Here is a 26,973-nt window from a genome sequence, read left to right as displayed (position 1 = left end):
CACCCTCAGCAAGTTTGCAGACGACACCAAGTTAGGTGCGTGTGTCGATCTGCTCGAGGGTAGGAAGGCTCTGCAGGAGGATCTGGATAGGCTGGACTGATGGGCTGAGGCCAACGGTATGAAATTCAACAAGGCCAAGTGCCGGGTCCTGCACCTGGGGCACAACAACCCCAAACAGTGCTACAGGCTGGGAGATGTGTGGTTAGAAAGCTGCCTGGCAGAGAAAGACCTGGGAGTAGTGGTTGACAGTCAGCTGAATATGAGCCAGCAGTGTGCTCAGGCGGCCAAGAAGGCCAACAGCATCCTGGCTTGCATTAGAAACAGTGTGGCCAGCAGGTCCAGGGAAGTGATTGTCCCCCTGTACTCAGCTCTGGTGAGGCCGCACCTCGAGTACTGCGTTCAGTTTTGGGCCCCTCGCTACAAGAAGGACATGGAGGTGCTTGAGCGAGTCCAGAGAAGGGCGACGAAGCTGGTGAAGGGTCTGGAGAACAAGTCTTACGAGGAGCGGCTGAGGGAGCTGGGACTGTTTAGCCTGGAGAAGAGGAGGCTCAGGGGTGACCTTATTGCACTCTCCAGGTACCTGAAAGGAGGCTGTAGCGAGGTGGGGGTTGGTCTATTCTCCCACGTGCTTGGTGACAGGACGAGGGGGAATGGGCTAAAGTTGTGCCAGGGTAGGTTTAGGTTGGATATTAGGATGAACTTCTTTACTGAACGGGTTGTTAGTCACTGGAATAGGCTGCCCAGGGAAGTGGTTGAGTCACCATCCCTGGAGGTCTTTAAAAGACGTTTAGATGTAGAGCTTAGGGATATGGTTTAGTGGGGGACTTGTTAGTGCTAGGTCAGAGGTTGGACTCGGTGATCTTGGAGGTCTCTTCCAACCTAGACTATTCTGTGATTCTGTGATTCTGTTATTTTAGGAGTAAATATAACCTGTATCAGTTCCAATGCACCCCTTTCCTATTCCCCCAAATTAATTTTGAGCTCCTACTTTAAAATAAGGGAGAGGTAAAGAAGGCTAAGAATATACTTCTCATGAGGCAAAGCTAGATTTAATTAAGTCTTATAGGAGCCCTAGTCTCTAGTCAAATTTGAGTGAAATAGCTTCTCACATCATTGTACCACTGTGCAAGAATTTGCAGGGGTCGATTTTAATGACCACGACTGACAGACAGCAGCCATGGGGACTGTTCTGGACCAGGCTGGCGAATGGGTAATTTACTCAGGGATGAATTACACGGGAAGGGTTGTCTTTATTCTCCCAGACACTGGTTCCCGGGGATTTTTGGATGGAGGAGCGCCGTCACCCCGTGTAAACGCTCACGAGGCTGGGCGGGAGCGGGCCGGGGCGCACCTCACCGGGGGCTCCCGCTAGGGCGGCCTAGAACCGAGGCCCGGGCCGGCTCCCCCCGCCGCTCCGTTACCGAGGAACCGGCCTAACAGACGCCGCGGCCGGGGCGGCGGCGGGCGGCCGCTCCCTGCCCGCCCGGAGCCGTGAGTAGGGGGCGGGGGGCCTGGGGCTGACGCCTGGTCGAGAGCCCGGCTTGGCGGACGCTCAAAAGCCAGGACCGGGTCTCGCTGGGGGAGCCGGGGGGCTCCCTAATTCCAACCCCCTGCCGTGGGCAGGGACACCTCCCACCACACCAGGTTGCTCAAAGCCCCATCCAGCCTGGCCTTGAGCACCTCCAGGGATGGGGCATCCACAGCTTCTCTGGGCAACCTGTGCCAGTGCCTCACCACCCTCTGAGTGAAGAAGTCCCTCCTAACATATAATCTAAATCTCCCCTCTTTTAGTTTCAGACCATTCCCTCTTGTCCTATCATTATCTATCCAAGTAAAGATTTTTTTTATTCTTTTTATAAGACCTCTTTATGTATTGAAAGGCCACAATGAGGTCTCCCTGGAGCCTTGTCCAGGCTGAACAGCCCCAGTTCTCTCAGCCTTTCTTTGTAGCAGAGGTGCTCCAGCCCTCTGATCCCTCTGGACCCAGTCGAACAGCCCCACATCTTTCTTGTGCTGGGGGCCCCTGACCTGGACACAGCACTCCAGGTGGGGCCTCAGAAGGGCAGAGCAGATAATGGAGTCTCATTGTTTCACTCCATAGTAACACCGGAGTAGACTTTGGAAAAAAAAAAAAAAAAAAAAAGAGTAGATTTTGGAAAAAAATATTTTGAAAAACTTATGGAAAGTAGGGGTGGCTGTTACTACAATGATGCTAGCTGGTCTCTAATTTCTGTTGGTCTTGCTATTTCTTTGGGAAAATAACTGATGAGGATTGCGGGAGTTTGTGACAGGTTTAGTGGACTTGCCATAGCTCACGAGGTTGTGAAATTTTGGTCACACTCCAGCTGTGGGAGCCTAGGTGAATATATTGAGGAAATATATATCAGAAATATTATAAAGCACTGTAGTCTTGGCTGTTGTGCTTCAGCAGAATATACCCCAAGCAGCAATTGTTTCTTGTAAGTTTTTCCATATTGGTCATATTGACATGTATTTTGGAAGCTGAGGAGCTGGTCATAATCCCAAATGAAAAGCCAGTATCTCTTTGCTTCAGTTATGGGTCTAATATTGTTCTTTCATATTGTTCTTCTTGGAAAATTGAATACATTTGTTAACACAATGAAATGCTTTTTGAATACACTTCCAGGAATTTAGAGATCTAAGGTTTGGAGGTGTTTGGTCTGCAGGCCTGCAGTCCTTTAAGATTGCTCCTCATGGAGTTGCAGCCTGGTTATCTTGTTAGTGAGATAGTACCAGTAATTAAATAAATAAATAATAAAAAAAACACAATTGATTACAAAATTGGTACGTGTTTCTTAAGCTGTCTTCCCTACTGAGGGGCTTTAATTTATCATGTTTTTAAACGTTCTCATCTTTTCAGTGCATATTGCCTATGTGAGATAATAGACAGTGGAGTTTTATTCTTTTAAAGTATCTGACTCTAAGATCTATTTTTATGATGTAGATGTCATGGTCTGCATTTTACCTAGCTGTTTTGTAAGGAGTTTTTGGATGGAGTTCAGTAAAAAGGGCATGGTAGCAGTAGCTCTGTTCTAGACAAGTGTCACAGGTCTGATAATTTACATAAAGGACAGGTAGGTCAGAAACTGTCAAGACGGAAGACAGAATTAGGGAAAGTTTCGCCTATTGAGGGGTGATGTGAGAATGTTTATTTCAATTTGGACATGAAATAGAGAACTTTTCTATTCCTCTTTTAGTAGTTGTTGCAGTTTTGGATGAAATTACCATTTGGAAGATTGTTATCCACACTAATATCCAAAGTTAATACTGCAATAGCTGCCCCCAGATATTATGTATCATGTCTTCAGAACCCATAGAAATTATAGTGAAATCAATCTAAATGACAATGAAATTATTTTTCCTAATATTTACAAGATGCCTACTGAAGCACTACGCTTGGTGTTAAAAGAGAGATTGGAGTAAGAATAGAAATGGAATGGTTAAAATGTTCATTATTTGTAAAGTGACAAAAATCAAATAATACAGAGGAGCCTGCTTATCCATTCCAGCTTTCTGTGTGATTCCTGATTTTGCATACTGTTTTGATCTTTATAGTAGTTGCAGCAGGAAGCTATTGAGATTAGGCTGTATGTAGGAAAAAATGTTTTTTAGCTGCTATTGAATTCTGTATCTCAAAGTTGGACACTAGACATTTTGCAGATTAATTCTAGTTTTCTGTATCTTTTTCCTTCACAGTATAAGCAAGAAACAATAATGAATACCAAGAAAATTTGGATCACTCGGACTCTTCCTATGTAACCTCCAAGGACTTGGCTATACAGAAAAGTTGTGCCGTGGACTTTAATGAGGTATATATAATGCATACAGTAATTTTCCTAGTACTGTGCTAGCTACGTACTTGAAAAAGGACTTTGTACTGGCGTAGTTCATTACTCCTGTAAAGGAGAATAAAAACAAGGATTATGCTAGTCTATGCACATGGTTAAGAAATGAAGCTCTCTGTCTATCAAAAAGTGGATGTTTGCATGATATTTTACATTTACATTACATGATCTGTGTACATTATGTTATCTTTTATGTATTTGAGAACAATTCTGTGGTGAAGAAATTTAGAGACAGAATGAATAAATCTAGCCAAAAAAAAAACTCTCCTGCACTCTTGTTGCTCAAATATGTAATAAAGCCTCATTAAACTTTTTTTTTCTTTTTTCTTTTTTTTTTTCTTTCTTCATTTTACTGGGTGTTTTTAGCTTTGTCTGAAAATTTAAGTTGAATTATTGAATCATGGAGGACAAGCACTGCTTGAAACTAATGGTCACGTTTCCTGAATAAAAAGTTTTATGGTTCAGGATATCTCACTCTTGAAAGGTAGACAGTGAGGAAGCATGAAACTGAGCAAGCAGCTTGGGGGTATTGATGATTTCTTAACTATCATTACTCTTTTTTTTTTTTTTAATCATGCAAAACTTTGACTTGGAGTTGTTGACTTCTAAGGGCGTACTGCAGGACAAGTACAAGAAATGTGGCTGCACTGAATTGCATAGGTTACTCTTTAATGTTGAATGCTTACAAAAAGGCAGTCTGAAAATATATAATTAAAATTTCTCTTTCTTAATATTCTTTTTTAACAAGGTTTTCTATTACTTTTCCATTTTTTGAACAAGAGAGCATCAAGAATTAATTAGCTGCTAACAACTCAGCAGTGCCACAAAATGTGTCTTGCACCAACTGAACAAAAGAATGTGTTTATAGTTACTCAGCTCTTGAATTGGAGTTTGGCAAGATCTTCTCTTCAAACTAGAAAACACACAGATGCAATTTCATATTATTTAGGAGTGTGTTGTGTTCCTTTTTTAAAAATTTTAAATAGACTGTATGAACCTGCCAAATTTTCAACTCATTTTGTTTCTCTAATCTTTGTGACTAAACTATATAATATACATGTGGCTAAAATTACTACTTAACCGGGAGCTCCTCTGAAACATGAAATAATAAAGTGCATACAACTTAATGGGAAATCAAATAAAGATGGATCACCATTTTAAAATGGTTATTAAAATGCCTTTTTTTTTTTTTTTTTTTTTTAAACAGCCTGGTATTATTATGTTAGGCACAAGCCATGTCTAACTCAAGTCCCTGAGGAAGAAAGGAGGCACTCTGAGTAATAGGGACAGCAAGAGCTTGCCACATCATTCTTGCACAATTTGGACACAGTGCCTTGCTGGGAGGAGCTGCAAGCACTGGAGGACAGGATCATCAGGACAGTTTGAAATGATCTGGGGAAGTCAGGGAATAGGGTGTAAATAAATAAGTACAAAGTAGTATGCTAAGTAGAAATAATGTGTACAAAGAGAAGAAAATAATAGGTAAGGTAGAGAAAGATCCACAGCTTACAGTGCTAAACACGAAAAACAGCATCATGCTGTTGTGACAGAACCAAGGGCTGTATCAGGATATGAAACCCAAAGCATTGTGTAATGCTTCCATTCTTCTTAGCACTGCTGAGGTATCAGCTGGAAGGCCATGTCCTCTTTAGGATGCATCTGGGAAGACCTGGACCAGCTGCAGAAAATGTGGGGGAAGATAGTGGAAAAAACAATAATAATCTTGGGGACATGAGAGATTGGAAGAATTTAGTCTGTTTAAGGTAGAGAAAGGAAGAGAGAGCAGTTCTCAAAGGTTTAAGAAATTGTTTACAAGATGAAGGTAATCCATTATTTTCTGTGTTCACAGAGATATGACATAACATTATACATAAGGAAAGCTGACTAATGGCAAAGATGGCTGAGTTTGGTTTAAGTTTGCCTGTGCATTTGGTAGAAACTATCTCTAAAAAATTTTAAAATAGTTTTGACAAACATTTGTCAGAAATGGTTTGGATTTAGTTGAAACTGCCTTGGATCTTTCAATTTGTCCAGGCATTATTTTGCAAATGGCATTTGTTTTCACATTCTGCTATGCTCCTGTCATTATTAGAGAGGAAATAAAGTTTCTGCTTAGTTTTACCCCTTGTGTTCTGCTGTGGAACTTGGCAACTGCTTAATTAAATACACAATTTCTTTTTTTGCTTTACAGATCCTCTGTCCTTTTTGCTTTTATCATCCCATTCTAGTTTTAGCAGCATGTCTTTGTCAGTCTGTTTTCCTTTCAGATTTCTCATTTATTCTGTGTTATCTTTGGATCTTTTTAACGATTACCTTTCCATACTGTGTAATGTGTTTTCCAGCTCTGCCTTGCAAACACCTTCTTTCCTGTGAAAGCCTAATCTTACCCGCTTTACTTCAGCATGCCAGCATCCTTGTACTTTGTTCTTTCACTTGTTTCTTGTCTTTTTCTTTAGTCGTTTTTTTTTTTTTTAGCATATACAAGATGGTGTCTCTTTCTCTTTGTCCTATATCTACATTACTTCTAAAATATCAATGTTTAAGAACCTTACAAAATACAGTTTGATGGAAAGATTATGAAATAAGAGAATACAGTCACTTTAGGTAGCCTCCACTTAAGGAGTGGGTTTTGGTATATCTAAGGAAACAAGGTGTGTGCTGTCACTGTATATGGTCTGTCAGTGCCCGTCCTCTAGAAGCTTTTAAGCATACCGTCCAACTTCATCCAGATTTGACAGATAGGTGGGAGTCTCAAAGTTCTTCCAAGTTTCATGAAAATTTACAGCTGAGTAGGGGGAAGAAAGACCCAAATTATTCCCTCGACTGTAAGGAGTTATAAAGTGGCCCTTTACATATCCTGTAGGGTACCAGTCAGCTTTTGGTTAGCAAGCACGTTTGTGAAGCTCCCATCCAGTCCTAGCATGTGTGCACGCCCATAAGGGAATACCAAGGGAAGCTGTGCTGGTCAGGCTCTGTGTCGCTGGGAGGAACTGGGTTTCTTTGAGGGAATGTTGCACAAAAATCCAGGGGAAAGCAGACCTTATTATTGAGTCTAATGATTATGGGAACTGCTGGCTTTTTTGGGCTGTAAAATGTTTTTAGTGGGTTTTCTCTGTTCTTTGCAACATCAGAGAGCCCATTAGGCATTAAATAATAATCATTTCTAAATACTAAAAGGATCTTTCATTCATCTGTTGTTATTTCTGGCTTATCTTTATATATTTTTTTTTTTTTTTGGAGAACCTATTATATCCTTCCAAATTTGACTGGATCAGTTCCACCAGTCCCTTGACCCATTCATCTTTTATTGATCTTTTAAGATACCAGGGAGGTCTGAGGAGGCAAGGTAGACCAAAAACGATATTGTTGGTAGTTCAAGCTAGAAGCATGACAGCGCGTGCTAAAGAAATTCTTGGACTTTTTCTTTGCATCCCTTTGTTGCAGTGCTGATAACTACAAATTCTTGTGCAGCGTTTAACAGATTAAGAAAATGCTTTAAATTTCCAAGAGTGAAAGCTTTTGACTAGAGGTGATGTCTGTGTTTGTTTTTAACTAAGATTTATTTGTCTGTTTATCTGTTCTGTACTGCCAAACTCTGAAATTCCAATGTTTGTATTTCTGAACATTGAAATGAAAGGAATCAATGGCAATGAACTTGGTGAGTATAAGGCAGCTCTGAAACAACTGATACAGAACAAAGTTATTGAGCAAACAAAGCTAGGAAGGGAAAAGAACAGAAGAGTTCTAGCGTTGAAGTAAAAACATACAAGTCCAACTGTCCCGCTGTTCATCTGACTGGCAGGGTTGTGGTTGTTGGATTTTTTATGTGTGTGTTTTTTTTGTGTTTTTTTTTTTTTTTTAGATGCTTATGACTCATTCTGAGAGTTGATAAGAAAGTGAAGAGGAGTTTGTAGCTAATTCACAGGCTGGTTGAATTGAGTTAATTTGTTCCTGCTGAATGCATGTTTTTTAATGCTGTTGAGACAATTAGGCTGTTGTAAGACTAAGTGTCAGCATGTCTAGAGTGCTTTTTCCTTTCCTACTATTTCTTGAAACTAAAGAAACAAGCAAATTCATCCTTATTCAATGTGAACCTCATTGCAAGTGAAAAGAGATAAAATAAGTTTGTCACGTGCTGTTTCTTTTTGTTGTTTGTTTGTTTTTCTGAAATTTCCGTAGCCATTTCTGGATGTTTGACTATTTACGTATTATTATGAAATAGTATTTGAATCTAATGACAACAACAGAACCGGCTTAATTATAAGTAAGTAAAAAGATAAACAGTACTTAATGGTTTGATAAGATGCAAGATCTGTAAATATTTGATCAATTTTTTGTTGTTACTTCATTACTCTATTTTTAAAAAATTGAATTCAAAAGCATCTACATATCTAATGCTCAGAATAGGAGATGTGATTTGTATGAACATATGCAGCAATTATGCCAAAACTAAATTTCTTCAGTTCTGTGGTTACTATGGTAACCAATATTCACTGTATTTCATTTAGACATATACAACAGAAGAAAATGCTAGGTTTAAGGTTTAATAATATTTTCAAAAATATTGTGCTATAGTACATGATATTTTAATTATGGATATGGGGACGGATCAAATAACTAACATGCTTAGTAGCATGAGCGTTGGTGGTAATCATCTTTAAAACATATTTGGATGATTCTTCTGGTAATGGAATTTCGGATGCTTATTTCTAACAATTGAATTGAATTAGTTTTTTGCTTGAGCAGAGAGATTGTTCCTACAACTGTCAGGTCTCTGACCTTCCAGGAATAAGGAAGAGATTAATAATGCTGTTGCTTCATTTCTGGCCTTAGAATGTGTGAGGAGGGACATTGGAATAACAAATTAGGTAGCGCCTTTAGTCAAAGGTAGCTAAATTTTGTGAGAATCCATGTCACAGGATGTGAGGAGGTCTTAAGGCATTTATGTTCTCAATGCTGCTTGATAGGAGAGTAATTCCTCTTTTCTGATTCATGTCACAGAGGTGGAACTCAAGAATATATAATGACAAAGTGCATCATTTGAGACTGTGGCACAAAGCACCTGGATTTAATACCCTTACTTGTTAGAGATTTACAGTTGTTTTTCAACCTGTTTAATTGTCTGGTTTTTATTTTAGAGTTTATATTTACACTAAGGCCTATGGCAAAAGAATAGGGATTAAGTTCACTTACGTTGCAGACAATCTAGTTGCAGTGAACCCCAAGAATAGTGGAATACTGGACAAAAATTCAAACTGATTTTGATACAGAACTATCAAAATTATTCGGGTATTTATATGATAGTGGTAAAATCTCAGGTACAGAATATTTAGTTTTGGACCCCAGTAGAAGTTTGTGAGAGTACTTTATTGATTTTATGTCCCTTTTTAAAGCCTTTTTAAAGTGGCTAGTATAATGGACTATTTCTTCCACAGAGATCTTGTTTCTGTGAAAGAAATAATTATAATTTTTGTTGTTGTTGTTAGTGTTGGTTTATATTAGCCTGCTTACGAGATTCTGCATGAAGTCTTGTTTTCAAGTGTGAGACCTAGTTGTCACTATAAAACATTCTGATGTTGCAAACTGCTATTTAAACAACCCTGTGTACTACTTTGAAATATCCACACTAAATGTAGCTTGAGGAAATAATTCTAGGGATATTAATCGTTTCTTGCATATTCTGAAGTAAACTGGGGCAACATTTCAGTGATTAAAATGATTCACTGCATCGCTTGAGGACAGGCAGAAATTGTGTAAGAGGTCCTAGGACCCTAACACCAAATGATAAAATGATGTATTTGCAGAAAGCGAGCACTTGAGGGTCAGGAAATGATAGGGTAAAATGAAGATTGTTCATAGAGTGTTAGCTCCTTTAAACTATGTTTTAGTTCATAATTTTTATTTATGCTAAGTGCATTTGGGGGAAGGAAGAACAATTCCAACAGAAATTGAATTTTTGAAGCAGGAATCAGCAAATTTTTGAAGCAGGAATCAGCAAAAACGCTTCAAACAAAATTCTCCTGTAATTTGGCCGTATCTGTTAGTCTTATGAGGTAGATAACTTCAATTTGCCCATAGTTTGCGTAATGATGAATGAGAGTTTTGGTGAAGAGGGGAGTATCGGAGTTGATGAGAGAAAGGTTCATATGGAATAGGCTATTTATGGAGTGTATTTATGAATATCGCCAGACTCTGCCTGGGGAATGGTTTTTATGATGAGAAATAGTAGTAGTAATTTATGTTACATGGACAGTAATCCTAACGTCTGCAGTTTGTAATCTCTTTCACAGAAAAACATTTTTCTACAGTTTTACTTTTAACAGAAATCTTAGTTTCTCATCTTTCTACTTGAGATGTTGACATTAAGCATTTGCTTTTAGCAGCTGACCAATTATTTATATTAAATTACCAAGAAAATAATTTAAATGTTGTATTTTTAATTTAGCTTTAGTCATATTTAATAATACATCTGATATATATCTTTAATAAGTTTGTATGCATACCTGATGAAACATTCACAATGCTTTTTTTTTTTTTTTTTTTTTTTTACTCCTTTATGAAGTAGCAAACAGTGGCTTTTGAAAGGTATATTCTAGCAGTATGGCTTAATGTAGTGGTTATCTTTGGCAGAGTGAGAAAGTCTGTTTGAATGGTGTAAAATTATTTGTGCAGAATAACACTTCCTGGAGGTCGGAGGTAGATATTACAGAATAACAGTGCTAACTCACTAGATTTGACTTACTGGTCTGGGTAGGATAGTATCAAATAAATTTGTTCATTTGTATATTTATAACTACAGCTATGAACATAAGTATTATTTATACATATTGAGGCTAAGATTTTCAAAAGATAGTAAATGAAGTAAGTGTTGACTAATTTTTTTCCAAGCCTCAGACTGACACAATACTTTTGTCATCAAGTGTGGATTTGTCCAATACATTTTTTCAGCGGGTTGTCGTGTACAGTGGAATGAATCTTTTGTGTTCTGTGTAACGTGAATGATTTGCATCAGGCAAATGATGTTCACACCTTGTTCTTAACACATGCTTGTATATCAGATCTGTCTGTTTTGTACCTCCTTCCTGATGCATTACCGACTTTATAAGAAATGATGAATTGAAATTGTTTCCTAAGCTTTTATTTATTTATTTATTTTTGGATCTCATCCTTTTGTATATATGGTTTTTCTTCTCTTTTCTCCTTGCTCTAAAGCTATTCTTCCTGTAGATACTTATTTTCATTGACTTTCTGAGAGTTTTGTATTCCTTTTTGGAGCTAGTGTGGCCAATCAGGTCTGACTGTTGGGATAAGTCAGTACGAGACTGCTGTATTGCTTTGCTGGGTCCAGGAAGCTGATATCCTGTCACATGTAGAGTTAAAAATTCTTGCTTGCCAAGCTGGCATATTTCTCTAAGCAACGTTGAGATCCACCAATAATTGTTTCAGGCAATAATTGTTTCGGGAAATGGAAAAAGCTAACGTTTCGTATGCAAAATAGAGTGTTTTGTTCTGTGTTATCTATCTGTTGAGTGGACAGTGGTTCAGTTGAAAGGTTTATGGACTTTCACTGACAGTTTTGTAATGAATATTCATCTCATAGGTTATCTGCTCTACACATCTGTCCAGTTAGGGCTAATTTCCACTGTCGGGGGATTAAAAAAAATAATGTGTAATTTAAAAAGCTGGGCCACATAGGTTGAAATCTTCCTGTCTTGTTTTTATATATTTATTTCTTTTATTACAATTTCATTACTTATGTAGGTTCCACTGGGCAATTTGTAATTTCAAGTGGTTAATTGCTGTCTTTCTTTTAGTAGAAAAAGAGAAAGCAGACTTGCTAACCTTTAAAAATACTATGGATATATGTCACTGATAGAATAAACTTTGTGCTGATGAAAATACGTGTTTAAAATGTGTATTTATGTATATATGTATCATTATTTTTCTGATTATTAGGCTGCAAAGTACTACCAGCAGTAATGTTTGAAACACAGTTGATTTCCTGTTCTTCTAAGGACAGTGATGAGCCACCCAAAGGTATGTCAGATATGTCTTCTATAATACAGTTTTCAAGCAGTTTAAAGAAGGGCTTAGATTTAAGACATAAGTAATTTTTTTATATTTTGTATTTTAATAGTCTGCAGTGCTAGTCCTCTTTCTTGGTTATCCGTCATGCCGCTCAAAATTCTTCCTAACAATTATGCATTTTTATACTTTGTGTGTCAGTCATTGGTGTCACTCAATCCTGTAATCATAGTTCAGTTTTTCTATCTGGAGAAAGCAAAATTATCTGTATTTCATGTCATCTGGATTTATTTTTCTTAGATTGTAAGAAAATAGTGAATGGTTCCGCTTTACCACTGAGTTATATTTCTAACTTGTTTTTACAAATGGATTAGAAGACTTGTAAATATGTTTGCATTTACCAAGGAAAACCAAAGAAGTAGGAGAAAATCCTCTTTTTATGTTTTTTAAAAGTTTCAGATTTTTTAAACTAAGTTATTGTTAGTTACGTTAATGATGTAAATAAAATAAATATTTTTACAACAATATTAATGTTCATTTAGTAAAAAGTAAAAACAATAGCAGAACAACTAAGTGAAATTGAATTAATATTGATCTGGAAATCTGAACTTGTATGTTGTGCATCGGTGTATAAGAAAAATCCAGAATTTATATGTGCTTTGTTAGAACAGTAGGCATCCTGGGAAGGCTGTAGAAACAAGCATAGTGAGATCTTGTGAGTTGTTTTTTTTTGATACCAGTTTTACAGGGCTTCTTTTCAAACAAAATTTTGCAAACCATCTTTTCCATTCCAGTAAGGTGGTTTGCCATAAGGTAAGGTTAGAAGGATGTTATGCTACCTACAGGCTTCTAGTCTTTTAGTCTGACACTTTTAATCAAGATACTAAGAGTTTATTCTTAAAAAAAAAATAAATTAAAAAAAAAAAAACATCTGCCCAAAAACTGTATATTAAGGTTGTCTATTAATCTATCTACTTTACTGTATAATCCCTATTATTAATATTGTTATTTTTGGTTAATCTCCAAGGCCTCTTACAGCATTGTGTCCCCCTGAACATAATTAGGTTAATGTTCCATCTTTGTAGGACAACTGCTTATACTTTTTCATAGGTCTAGGTTTCACTGTCTTGTTCTGATTCCTGACACCTTTCATTAGTGATCTCTGCGGTCAGATTACCATTCTGTGTATTAATTAAATAGTTAACACTAATAGTGTGGCACAGTGTAATTTAATTATGTCATTACAAGGCTAGCAGAGTTTAAGAAAGTATAGTAGTTAAATCTGCTTGTTCTCATAACTTCCCATTTAGCTTTAATTTCCCAACACAATAACTACTGGTTTGGAAGTTCATCCCTTCAAAAGGTTGAAGCAAACACTGGCTGGAAATAAGTATTGTATGCATAAGAGCAGCCTAAGCTTGCCTCTTCAGGCCCTGAGACCTTTTTCTGTTCTGCTCTGGGCTTTTTTTTAGTAGCTGACAGCTTTTCCTTTTTGGTTTCTGATATTATTTTTTCTGTTTGAACAAAATCTTCTCTGAGGACTAGCCTAAAATCATCAAAATCAATTAATTTGGGATTAATTATATAAAATTAATTATAGAAGACTGTATTCTGACCTTCACTCCTTTTATCATCTCATCTTTTTGAAATTATTCCTTCATATTCTTCATGCGTTTTTGAGTCTCTCTCCTTGTATTTGAGATTGTATTGAAAGGGAACAATGTTTTCTGCATAAAGTGTGCATATCAATAGATGCAGCTGTTACATTCTCTTAGTCAATGTCAAGACCAAGGTTTACCGAGTTCCAAATTAAAGGAAAAAAATAATGTATCAGAAAATCTGGTGGCAGCCTGCATGTAAAGTTTAGCAACCTTCTGTACTCTCTCTTTCTCCAGATAAGAATGAGTGGACCACCATGAGGCAACGTAGCTGTGCTTTTGTAAACACTCCATTACCATGTATTAATAAAGCTATATATCACATTCAAGAATTGGAAGTCAAGATGGAGAAATGTTTTCAACAGGTACATTTATGGTTAAAAGTGGCCAAGTCCTTTTTTATATAGCAAGTATATTTTAAGTAAGATTTCTATGGTGATTTCTATTAAAAAAAATGTTACTTCAGCTGGTATGGATGGTCCAAACAGTGCCCAGCAGGTTTTTTTTTACTAGTCATGATGTGTTATCTGCTTAACAGTTTAGGGAAATCAAGCTATCTCACAGCATCTTCATATAATATATCAAATATACATTAGTAAATTCATATACGACAATTCAGATGCACACCAAATCATGTTGTTTCAATGATGTAGATAGTCTGCAGAATATTTATTGATCCTAATCTTGACTAGATACTCAAATTGATCTCAGTGCCATTTTCTGTCACTTATAGTAAGCAATGTTCTTTCCTAAACGGTACTTAAAATTACCTTGATTAAATATTCTTTACTCTTATGTTCAGAGCTGTGAATTTGAAAATACTATGGTTCTGTTTCTAGCAATATATGATGTTTTCATAGCCTATATAGGTTTTGTGTGAATAGAAACAAGAATAAGTGGGAACTACAAATGGGTAGGTAGATGAAGAAAAATGCAATATATTCTGTTTTAAAGTATAGTAAAATGTTCCCATTAACTTATTTGAGAACATGATTAGTATTATTTAAATAATTCACTTTACTGGAGGAGTGTTTTCCAAATGTTAATAAATTCTGTATATGTCTACACTGCAGTAAGAAGATCTGATTGCTACTTTTGCAGACAAGTTATATTTAAATAATTTAGCTCGAGTATCGACCATAGTGCCATCATAGCAGCACATCAGGAAGAGTATCTTACATTAATCTTCCAAAAACATTGTTAAACACTCTGCACAGAGATTTCTGCAACTACAGCATAGATACTAGAGGAATCCAATGTGTCTGAACTATAGTAATATCCCAATTTAAAGCATAGACTTAAGTAGAAAATTGTATATTGTCGCATTCACCTGTACTTAAAATGATGTGAGAACAGTGAAATGATTTTAGTGTTCTAATTTTGTCATCAATATACATGAATTAGGTGGATAAACAGTAGATATTCATTCATATTAATGCATGTGCAGTTTTGTGCATGTTTTCCATATCTCTTCTAACTTTGTGAGTATACTTAATACATAGAGCTTAAAAATAGTTTAAAGCCTCTAGACAATAACATCATTACTACTGTGACTTAAGGTGAAAAAAGACAGGGTGGCTTCAGTATCTGTATTTCATGCATGCTTATAAAAATCAAAATTAGGAATATTTACTGGAATGAATATACTGCTACAAATACAGAGAGACTTGGACTTTACTAGGATAAATATGAATTTATTTACATCTCTGCTCATAAATTAAATATCACCAGTAATGCGTCCAGTTGAAATGGAAAACCTCAAATCCATATTGTTAAACTCATCCCCTGCAAAACAGGATGAACAGTGTACGCACTGCTTTGGGGACTGGTTTCTCACTCTTTCCAGTTCCTGAACTGTGCTTGGAAACTGCGAATGATTTGCAAATATGGTAATTGCATCAATAGGGTTTTGTAACAAACTAATAGTGTGGGTGGTAAAGTTGCTGGGCCCAAAGGGCCTGGCAGTGTTTTACTGTTCTAGACGTTACCCTAATGAAGAAAAAGCATACAAAGTTCAGACAGACACTCTCCGCTACTTTTGAGATTAAAAACAAAGTATGGAGGTTAAAAGAGTAGCAATGGTATTAACAATATAAAATGACTTTTAAAAAAATTACATTACAAAATTAAGTATTACATAACATGTACCTACAAAAATTTGGTTTTATTGCCAACCTTTTCAGATCATTACACATTTTTAAAAAATTCAAAAGCTTCGTATTTATTTTAAGATGGTAAGAAACATACATCTCTATGTACATTGATTAGAGCCTCTTATGATAAAAAATTCAGTGGCCTTTTTCTTAGAAAACAGAAAAGTATGTATTATCAGAGATGTATGATGGAGTTTTTATTTTACTTTTGCAGTATGACCATGTGTTTAAGGAGGAGAAAATGCCACGGTAAGAAATGTATACAAAGCATGCAAAGAAACACACAAAATCATACAAAATGATGTATTTGTTTTAATGTCAGGTAATTAAAGTGAGAAGTGAGATATAAAATGAGAAGTTAGTCTGACTATAAAGTCTACTATGTGAACTATAGAGTTTACCAAGTTCTTCTGTTGCTTAAAACATATCTAAAGTATTCTTAGTACCTGCAGGAGCTGGTTAATTTATGAACCCTAAAGTGTTTATGGAGTGTTTCTTATATATTTCCTATTAAGTGTTTAATTTTCAAAGTGATCTCATGTCTCAGGAACCACCTAAATGATGAATTTCTGTTGGTAAGAGTTGTTGAGTTATTGATACTTCTGAAATTGTGCCTCATCTCAAGTACTTAAATACAGCTCATTGCACTTTAAGCTCTCATTGCTTTAAGTTAGAAGGTACCCAAAATAAAGCTGATTGTGTGACTTTACATTGTATTATTCGTGATGCAGGCTACATTATAATGTAGTTCTCATTACGAAGATTAAAAAGAAGAGTTTGAAGAGGACAAAGTGTCTCATGCACTCAGCTTGTTGTCCTGACTGTTTTGCTCAATGAATACGCTATTTCTCTGTATATTTTCATTCTTTCAGATATGCCTACTGAGATACTTTGTGTTCAGCCTACTTAACCTGTTCATTGAACTCCTGCTTCTGTATCTGATTTGAAATCTCTTCCATCACCTAGTCAAATTTTCCTATCAAATATGTTTTCGTTGCTGTTGTTGTTCTCTTCCCCGTACTTTACATGCATTTTCTGTTGATCTGGGGAGGCTTCAGTTCTATTTCTTTTGTTCTGTTTTTGACATAAGGTTTTTGTCTGTTATTTCTTCACAGAAACCCCCAAATTTTTGTGGAGTGCTTTCAACTCTACACTTTCACGTTATGCATGTATGTCTGATGTACCACAAAAACAGATTTCATTTTGTCTTAGGTACATGTGACAGACCTGTATGTGCTCTTTAACCTGCACATGTGGGCTTAAATGGGTGGTGGTTATCTTTCATCCTCTTTCTTCTAAACTCCAGTAGGCTAATGAGCCTCTTGAGGTCACATGAGAGCTGTGGTTCGCTTGTGTTCTAATTTGTCTGTTTCGGTTATCTCTCACTTGCAGGTTAAATTTGTCCTGATCTCATTTTAACAATGCCCTCCTCTTTTCTGCTTTTGAGTCTCCCAAGATTTCAAAAGCTTGTCTGTTGGAAACTGACGAAGCCTTCATGTCTCTAAAAAAATCTTTAACTTTTTTCACTGTGGACCCTTCAGTGATGGCTTACCTTAAACTGATAAAAGTGAAATTACATCTAACTTGCAGTGCAAAATACCTGTCTGATAGTGACCCTCAATGCTACTGCTGTTTAGAAGAGTTTGGAAAGTTTATATTGCTCCGCCAAGTTCAGGGCTTGGTGAGAGTAACAACTTTTCCAGAACAGTTTCTCACAACAGTTTCAGTTGTTAAGGAAATCTCTTTCTTGTGTTTCTGTAAAGAAATGTGAGAAAAGCATTTATATGGGAATTGTAGAATTAAGAACTCTTCAGTATGACTTGCAGTGTTTTTTAGCAATTGTTCCACTTACCTAAACCAATGTTTAAATATGTAAGACTGGAAAGATACACTTTTGACTTAGTGAAAGTAATAGTTATGTAACAGTGTTAATTTAAATTCAGCCTAAAATTTTAGTGACAGTGGGTTTTATCTGCAGGGTAACAAAACAGGTCAGTACTGAATCTACTGAAGATGTCTGGTTGTCATTGGATTTTCAAGAAGCTGATGTATCTTGTGAAGGTAAAATGTTTTACAGTACTCACTCTGAGTGGTTATAGTTACTTACCCTCATTTAATACATGTGTTGCATTTAATAACAGTTGTTATTTACTTGACATATCTTATGTAAGCGATGAGTGTGTCCTTTGAAATCTGTCTGTGTATTGTCTGTCAAGCTGAAAGACATACATTTAAAATGTTATATTAAGTACTATTAAATCATCATGTTTGCAAGACAGTAATTTACATTTCTGCATTTAGATTCATACTGTATTTTAATGCACGTAGGAGTTGAACCTGTAAAACTAGTTATGCTGGTTGCTAGAAAATCTAGATTATTTTTTTCATTTAATTAACAAATATCTGCACCAATGTTGCAGGGTTTTCATAATATACCCCTGAAACAGAGTTCTATTTTTTACAGTTTGTTTCTTTATTCAGATTATACTTGTAAAAAATATTTTAAGTATTAAGGAGATTATGTGCATTTTTTTAAGCCACACTACAACATTTTGATTACTGCTAGCCTGAGGCAATCCTGTCTGCAGTAAATTGTGTGATTGTTGATGCCAGCAATTCAAAAGTTCTTTCCAGTGAAAGTAGCTTAAGTAGTTATCCTTTTTTTTTCAATGCTTACAGTTTTAATCAAAATAATTTAGGAAAGTAATGATTATCAACTGTGGAATCTAAAGTAAAGGTCTTAAATTCTGTAGCTTATATTGATCAGGATAATGGAAGATGGCCTCAGAAAATCTTGTATGGAAACAAACAACTCAGGCATTCTTGATAGTCAGGTTTCACAGAATAAGATGTTGACGACCCATTTGTATTATGATTAAAAACAGTGTTGTTTGCTTTTGAGATATTACACTGGATATTGTCAGAACTCTGAAGACTTTGATACTTCCTGGGGAAAATAAAATTAAATAAAACAAAACAAGTATTTTAAAAACACTGAGATAATTAGGATGATTACTGACCCAAGTGACAAGGCAAAAATGAAAATTTGGTTCTATCTTTATTAATATATTTTAAAATATTTTTTTTTATATTTTTTACTCTGCATTTGACTTAAACTGAAGGAAAATGCTATAGAACATACAAGTTTTATTTGCAACTAGCTTTGTATTGAGAATGAAGCTGGAATAAAGAGTGTATTTTTAAGCTTTCATAAGAAATAATTTTAATGTATTTTTAAAAAGCAATGTAACTAATTGTGCTTACCATGATACATGTGGACAGGCCAACTTTTTGTAGGGAATGAAGCTGGAATAAAAAGCATATGACCAAGCTTTCATTAAAAAAAAAATAATTTTTAATGCATTTTTAAAGACAGCAAGACTTTAACCTTGAAGCGCGAAACAGAAGCTTTTCTACTGGAAGTTACTGAGCTAATTAAGCGACTGGAGGCTGATCGTGAGGAGGCAGAAAAAGCTTTGGAGAGGGAGAGACAACGAAGGAAAAAGCTTGGCATGGAAATAGATCGTATGTCACTTTGGAGGCTGCAGCAGCTCCCTGCAGCTGTGCAAAAAGGTATCAGTATTGAAACTAAGAATATTTGTTATTTTTCTGTAAGTACATTACCCAGCATAAGAATTATGACTATAGTTGTGTTTAGTGTAATAGAACTACAATATTTATGCTTCTGAATTTGGTATGCTTGAATATGTATCCATGGGTAAAAAAAAACGTGATGTACATTAACAGAATAGTTAACATTGTTTGAGAAATAGCTTAAGAGTAAACAAGACACTTAATATAATAAGAGATACTCAGCTTGTCGCAGGGAATGAGAAGTTTAAGCAGAATTACAAAATAATGCAATATGCTAAAGTGTATATTAAACCATAAATTTAAAAGATAAGTTTGTTTAGAAAATAATTAAAATATGATACATTTGCATAAAGTATTTACATGAATGGTTTGATGTAACCATTGATAGATCTCCTTGAAATCCCAGATTCTAAAGACATTCTAAGGTATTCTGTGATTAACTGGCATCTACACAATAGAATTAAAAAAGAAAAGGAAAAAAAAGCAGCTACTTCGCAGCTGGTGTCTCCTGACTCACAAGTCATACTGGGAAACAAGTTGCATTTGAACCTAGACTTGTAGCCTGTTGCCTGTGGGAAAACATATATCTAGAGGAAAATTATAAACATGCATTAGCATTATCAGTGCTGTATCATATGTCAAATGTCGTTCATATTCATTGACAGTCAGATGCTGTGATTGAGGGTGGATTACTCTTTCAAATTCTCACTTAACTATTACAGCTTTTGTGTATATGTGTTCTTAATATTGAAAAAAGGTGACAGCAGTCCTAAAATCACCTCTCTTTAGTTGTGATGACCTGTTCTTTTTAAGGTTACTATCTCTTTGCTCTGGGGACTTATTCTCTGATCTTTCTATTGTGTAGTAAGTACTGTGACCTCTTCTCTATTCTTTGACCATGTTTATTACTGTTTTTTATTAGACAGCTGTGTATAGTTCTGGAACAACATTTCACCTTGCTTTCGAGTGCAAATATAATCAAAGTACTCTAAAGAATCTCACAGAGCTATTTATCAAATCACGTTAGGTGTTTGTAGGAAAAACAAAAATAATTTTGAGAGCTCTTAGTGGAATTACAGTTCCTGAATAATTTAAACTTTTTACCAATAATGAGGCATTTGCTGGACTAGACCATTGTTAGGAACTACCTAAGTTACACCCAGGTTTGTTCTTCTCTTGTATGCCTTGTCAAACAGATATTCTGCCCAATTTAAGATGTTAAGAGAATCAAATCCCTTCTTTCTTGGTGTTTAAAGAAACAAAACGTGGCAACAAACAGTGTGTAAGTCACAGTGCAGTCTACCAAAGCCCCAATTACAAGTTTTAATGAATCCTTTTGAGAGTGAGTATTAAGGAGAGCTTCAAATGACAGCTAGCTCCTGGCCTCTGAGAGACTGTAAAGAAACTTAACTGCACAATACTCTAGAATAGCCGAGCAAAAGAAGAAACGAAAAAAAACTGTCTTTGAAACCACAAAACAGCCTTTGTGAAAAATTATTATACTTCGGCCTTCTTTAGTTGACACTTCGGAGTTTCAGACCTGTATGGACACAAGCGCCAGCCTCAGGTGTGTGTCAGACTTAATGATTTAAAGAAAATGAACACTAGAGGACATGCTTAATGATTTCATATTCACGTTGTGAAAGTGAAGGAGTTTTCTATAGTGAGAGAAGAATGGAAGTTCTGAAGAAGCTTACAGAAGTCAGTTTGATGCAGGATCCAACGTAATTCATTTTCTACTTCATTTAGAGAGTCTTTTTCTAATAGAGATGCTGGTGATAGGGCAGTCAACAGATGTAAAAAAAAAAAAAAAAAAAGATGACTGGCTGTCTTCGAGAACAGATTCCATGCACTGAATTCAGAAGATCCATTAATTATGATGAAACAAATGCTCAAGCAGTTGTTCTGGGAATACTCATTTGCCTGTATGATTCAAGCTATTCAGTGCCAACAGATAATGGCAAACTTCGTCAAAAATATTTTTGATCTATGCAGTATACCTGAGTAATGTTGTAGTAGGCTAACCACTAAATTCTTGATTTTTGCTTGCGAAGAAGGGTATGTATGTCATCATGGTAGTGAACCCATGGTTACAGACTAAAATCTCTAAACTTTTTTTCTTTTGTATCTCTCTTAGCCTTATTGGTTTGAGTTGCTTGGCTTTGTTTTGCAATATCGTTAATGAACAAAATAGGCTGTTTACTTATAAGGAAGCCTTAATTCTTCTTGTTTAATATTAGTTAAAGTTCATGAAAAAAAACACAAAATGAAAGGGACCATATGTGTTCCATTAATAAAAGGTAAATTTTCACACCAGTGGAAATGGCTAGTGTGCCAAAGTATGCCAAAAGATCATGTGGACAGGATGGTCCTCCCCTTTCATGCCCAAGGATAAGAAGGTACAATATCTGTAAAATCAGTAAATCAACATATTGTGGCTGGTAACCCACATACCTATTTGACCATTTTGACTATTTATTTTAACACACACACCCTTTTTTTCTGAATAGTTCATATTCCTATCTATCTTTCTACTCAGACATATATATATTCCCATACATATATATATGTGTAGTTTATATTCCTATAGTCAGGAAATAAGCAAGAACAACATCAAACCATCAAACTTCTCAGCTTTTTCTACAATATGGCACCATAATGTTTCAAGATGCCATGCTTGTTTATTGTCAGAGAGTAGTGGGTATCTTGGAGGCTGCCAAATCTGCCTTGGAACTATAGTATCTTTGTTTCTGATTTTAAGGTCCTTTTTTTAGATCCTTTACATTTGCAACACATCACATTTTGTGAAGGTACTGCATGACTCTCTTAAGTCTTCCAGTTGACAACTATAAATCTCCCAATTCCTTTTTACAGAAGTGCCCCAGGTTATCCTGTAGTTGCTGTGGGTGTGGTTTATTATTTTTATATTCAGATGTCTAACAAAATATACCACAGCAGTAAACAATAGTAAGGACTGTAAAAAATAGGAAATAAGACTTTAAAACTTTCTGTGTTAATGCTGATTTTTTGGCTGGCAAATTATCCTTTCTTTTCATAATGAAAACTGTTGACAAAATCTAGGTTCTTGAAGTTAAAGATGCAGTGGTCAATGGTCTTCAGGCAAAATGTGAAATTGGACATATCCCTGAGAATATGTGAAAATATGTTTTTGTTTTATGTTTATTTTCTTATTTATTTATTTTAGCCAATGACTAACTCGAATTGGAAAAAAGAAACATCTTAAGGTTTTACCAGTTTGTAGAGATTTTTTTTGTCTTTCTTTTTTAATCAGTTGCCTCTAAAGGACAATTTATAACATCCTAAAAACAAAGGAAGAGATTGAATAAAGAACCAGAATTAAAATTAATTCATAGGGAGATTAGAAACTGCTTGCAGGAAAAAATCCCGTGGCAACTAAAAGGTCAAATTTATAGAAGCAAAAAAAGCTTCAAGAAGAGAAGGTTGATAATAGAGCTTCATTCTCCAGCACAGTATTTCAGGATTTGAACTGCAGAGATGTTACTTTCCAAGTCAACTGCAGTCATGCAAAAAGCAGTGTGTGTGTGTGTGTGTGTATATACACACACATCACACATGTGATGCTATAAAGATCCATTACTCTTACTTTGCTGTTTAGCATTCTCTGTAAATAATATAATAAATAATATAAAAAAATCAAAATTTGGAATAGTCGTATATACTGAACACATTGTAAATTATGTTAATATATGTAATGATACAGTGTATCTATTAAAACAAACAAAAAAGCAAAAAACAGCATGAAGTTTGGCTGTGAAGATTAACCAGCTCTCGCCCTTGATTTATCACTAGACTATGGCAGTATGATGTTTTGTCCTTGGAGTAAATTTGTCATTTTCAGGATTACAGTATTTTACACTATTATCTATAAGACAAAAATTATGCTAAAACAGAATTGAGGATAAAGGGAAAAGACCCTCAGGGATGTTATAATTATCCCTAATCTAAGTACTACAGACCCAGGAGATTCTTAATTAAGAGTTTGCATGACCCATTCAGAGTAGGCACAGAATCCTGTTATTTCTTCAGACTTCCTTTGATTTCCATTATTGCTAGCTCCTGCTGCCTTTTTGTACCGTAGCACATTCAACTAATTGCAGTGACATAACCCATCTTCAGAACTGACCTTCTCTGAAATATAACAAAAATCCAGTGTCATACACATTTTATTCATCTTACTGTTAGGCGTCACTTAGTATGACACAGAAAAGCCACTTACTCATACAAAGCCTCTTTAACTTTTAGTGGCAATGAAATAATAAATTTGTAAATCTGTGATTTATGTCTTGTTAACACAGCAAATTTTATCCAATGTTAAGTGATTGCACTGGATATTCCACTTCTCAGAGCCAGAGAGCCGTTTTTTCTCTGTAAAATGTACCACACTCTCTCTAGAAGTTTACTCCTGCTGAGATATTTTTTGATTTTTTTTTTCTTACCTGATAATCTTACTTTCCTTATTTTCATACCAATACTTCTTCTCTATGTAGAACATGAACTGCTGCAGGACTGCTCTGTTATGACACAGTTTGTAATTAGCTTTTTTTTTTTTTTTTTTTTTTTCTGAGCAAGATAAAATACATGCTGTCATTCAGTAACCAATGATCTAGTTACATATTTTCTTGTAAGGACCCTTAGGAAATTTATGCCAGAGTAGGAAAAGTAAATGCAGTGAAGTGAATTAACACTGACACAATTCTGTATGGCAACATGAATATGATCTAGCTGATGGCTTCAAATGTGTATCTTTAGTCTAGCTTTTCTGAAGCCACATTTAATTCAGGAAGTATCCCTGAACTGAAAACAGTTCGCATATTAAGATGATATAGGATATATATATATACTTGCCCTGTTCTTCTTCTGCATCCATGTATGTCCATTGCTGGTGACAGAGAAGTTGAGTACAGCTGTTTTTGTGTGGTAAAAGCCTCCTCAAGATATAACTTAAGGCCAGATGTTTTAGTTTCCTTCATAAACACAAAACCACCCCTCACTTTGAGAATTTGCTTGAATCTTGTAGTTAAATTATTAAGTATGAGTTTCAAAACAGTTCTACCACTAATGCAGTATTTGGTGATGTTTTTTGTAACCAATGTCCTCTGTTTGCTTTTAAAGTATTTTACAGGAAAAAAAAAAAATCAAGTCTTGTTATTATAACAACATATTTCCTAATCTCACTAAGTATTCATGGTTTCCCTCAGATACACATTTTGTTATGCTAATTATATTTTTAACAGAATATGAAATGTGTACTCAAGATACCTTGGAGCTACGGTGGCATTTTGATTGTAAAAATCGTCAGCTGCGACAGGTAGAAAACCAAATACTTAAGATTGAAACAGTCAACAGAATGATTCAGGAAGATATAGACTTCATGAAGAAACACAGCCCTCTGCTGGAAGAAAAGCTAAATCTGGAGGGTGAAGCTGTGAAAGATGTATTACTGGCTTATGAAAAGGTGAATACAAATCATGCAGAGACATTTCTATTAGGACCTTTCCACTAGATAAGTGTGTATCCTTTTAGAGAACAGCAGTATTTTGGCATTACTAGTCTGTTGTAAATTTTGTACACAAAGACTGAGAATTGTGTGCCTGTACCATTACATACAGGTACTAAGTGCAGACAGAATCCAGGGAGGATAATGCTGTTGGCCTTTAAATGCTTCATAAGCATACGTGGAATGTAATTCTAACTTTGTAAGTGGATTCCATGTGGATTTTTTTGAAAGAAAGGTAAATGTCATATATCTGATGTCTGCATAAATTCTTTTCAGGTTTCTCAGTCATCAAGTTTTGTTCCAGAATGTATAGGTGTTAGAAGTTGTAAAAGAAACTAAAATGTAATTATTTTCAAGTGCAAGTTCTTTATTTTTGGAAATACTTTTCTGCACTCCAAAATTTGCATGTCATTCTGACATGAAATAGCTGATAGTTCTACCGTTGGTATATTTTCAAAACACTAGGTAATTAAAAATCGGTTATTGTGATTTTTATTTTATATCATTTTTTTCTTGTATTTGAATACATAAATGCAGTCAAAAAGTTGAGGAGTTCTAAAATACTACTCAGGAAATAGGATTTATATATATATATATATATCTGTAAAGACTTTTAAATTAATACTTTTTCTGTTTAATTTTTTTTTTCCCCAGAAAGTGACAATACACATCTTAAGAATATAGATTTTCTGTTCCAGTATCTCATTTGTATATTTCATTTCAAAAAAATCTCAAATTATTAAATGAAATATCTATGGTTTTTATTGTGCTCTAATTAATATGCGGTACATATTCCTCTCTCTCTCTTTTTTTTTTTTTTTAAATTCCATGGCCTTAAAAAGCAGCTAACACTGATTTTTCTTTGCAATTAAAGCAATTTACTTTGAATCTCTAGTTTTTAAAATCTGGAGAACTAGCTTGAGCAGATAAATTCTAGATTATGATTAAGATTTTACGTAGTGTCGTTTGTAGACATTTGTAATATTTTCAAAAGCAGAGACAATAAGGATGTGCATAGCTCAAAGTTGATAGGAACAATACTGTTTATACTAGTGAAAATTTTGTTCATTGTCTGTATTGTCTATTTTACAGTGGTGACTGCAGGGCTTGTACATCCTCTAGGAGATGCTTAGCTAATAATTCTGGCAGTGAAACCTCTATGGCTTCTTTCAACTTTCTTTCTTTCTGCTCCAGAGGTCACTATCTTCCCATGAAAGTAGTCACCTTTTCACAACAACTTCTGAGTTTTGCAATAGAGTGAAAAGCCTCGTAATAACACTTCTTGACGTCATGCAATTTTACAATACACGTTCTGTTGTCTTTGCAGACCATACAAAATTCATTGTTACGGCATCACAAAATACTGCTTCAACTTTAAGCTTAAATTTTAAGATTGCAAAGAATCATACAAATCTATATATATATATATTTTTAAAATTATGTAGGAATTTTACATAACGTTTATCAGAAAACTTATTTTATTTTATTTTGACGCTTAGGCATCAAAAATATATAGTGATGTTCATTCTGAGCTCATGGAAATACAAATGACAATGAAGAGAATTGATGAAGAAGGAAAAAAGAAGATAAAATCCTTGTATGAGAAAATTAAACATGCTGGGATGCTACTGAGTCAATACAAGTAAGAGCTATTCAAATCGTGTTACACACGTGTAAGTTTTTTATAGTAACAATGAAACTATAGAAAGTTTGCATGTAGAAAACATTTAAAATTTTGATTTTTGTAAAAGTAAAGTTAATAGAATTATACGTAAAATACTTGTTTGCTTTGTCTTAGTTCATATTAGCAAAGTAAGGAAAGGATGATGTCCACAAATATGCCCAAATGTAATGTTTCAAGAAGCTATATATTTTTGCCTTATTTTAATGAATTATGAAATTTTATTCCCTTTCACAGATTTTTTGCTATCATTCTTATTAACTACACAAATTACTTGCACTGAACAGCAGCGCTTACCAAAATGTCATAGTACCATAGCTAATTTTGAACTTGCATGTTAAACAAAACAATTCTAGCCAAGTACTTTTTACCTTATCAAAATACAGTCCTTTCCTTCTTTCCTTCTTTCCTTCTTCTTTCCTTCTTCTTTCCTTCTTCTTTCCTTCTTCTTTCCTTC

At 35.2% G+C, this 26,973-nt stretch overlaps 1 protein-coding gene across 1 annotated transcript in view; it reads left to right on the top strand.

The window, feature by feature from the left end:
* The first annotated feature begins 7,481 nt into the window (after positions 1 to 7,481).
* The window catches only part of CCDC178 (coiled-coil domain containing 178), a 166,535-nt gene continuing 147,043 nt past the window's right edge, over positions 7,482 to 26,973 (top strand). Inside the window, exons 1-8 of the mRNA XM_035319302.1 lie at positions 7,482 to 7,524; positions 11,823 to 11,903; positions 13,787 to 13,914; positions 15,917 to 15,951; positions 17,681 to 17,763; positions 19,075 to 19,275; positions 24,573 to 24,793; positions 26,335 to 26,477. Of these exons, the coding sequence (XP_035175193.1) occupies positions 7,497 to 7,524; positions 11,823 to 11,903; positions 13,787 to 13,914; positions 15,917 to 15,951; positions 17,681 to 17,763; positions 19,075 to 19,275; positions 24,573 to 24,793; positions 26,335 to 26,477 (920 nt within the window). The 5' untranslated portion in view covers positions 7,482 to 7,496. The remainder of the gene's footprint in view (positions 7,525 to 11,822; positions 11,904 to 13,786; positions 13,915 to 15,916; positions 15,952 to 17,680; positions 17,764 to 19,074; positions 19,276 to 24,572; positions 24,794 to 26,334; positions 26,478 to 26,973) is intronic.

Source organism: Oxyura jamaicensis, chromosome 2 (genome assembly GCF_011077185.1).
Source record: "Oxyura jamaicensis isolate SHBP4307 breed ruddy duck chromosome 2, BPBGC_Ojam_1.0, whole genome shotgun sequence".
NCBI lineage: Eukaryota > Metazoa > Chordata > Aves > Anseriformes > Anatidae > Oxyura > Oxyura jamaicensis.
The sequence above is the reverse complement of the archived record's forward strand: the minus strand, read 5'-3'. Positions and strand labels throughout refer to the sequence as shown.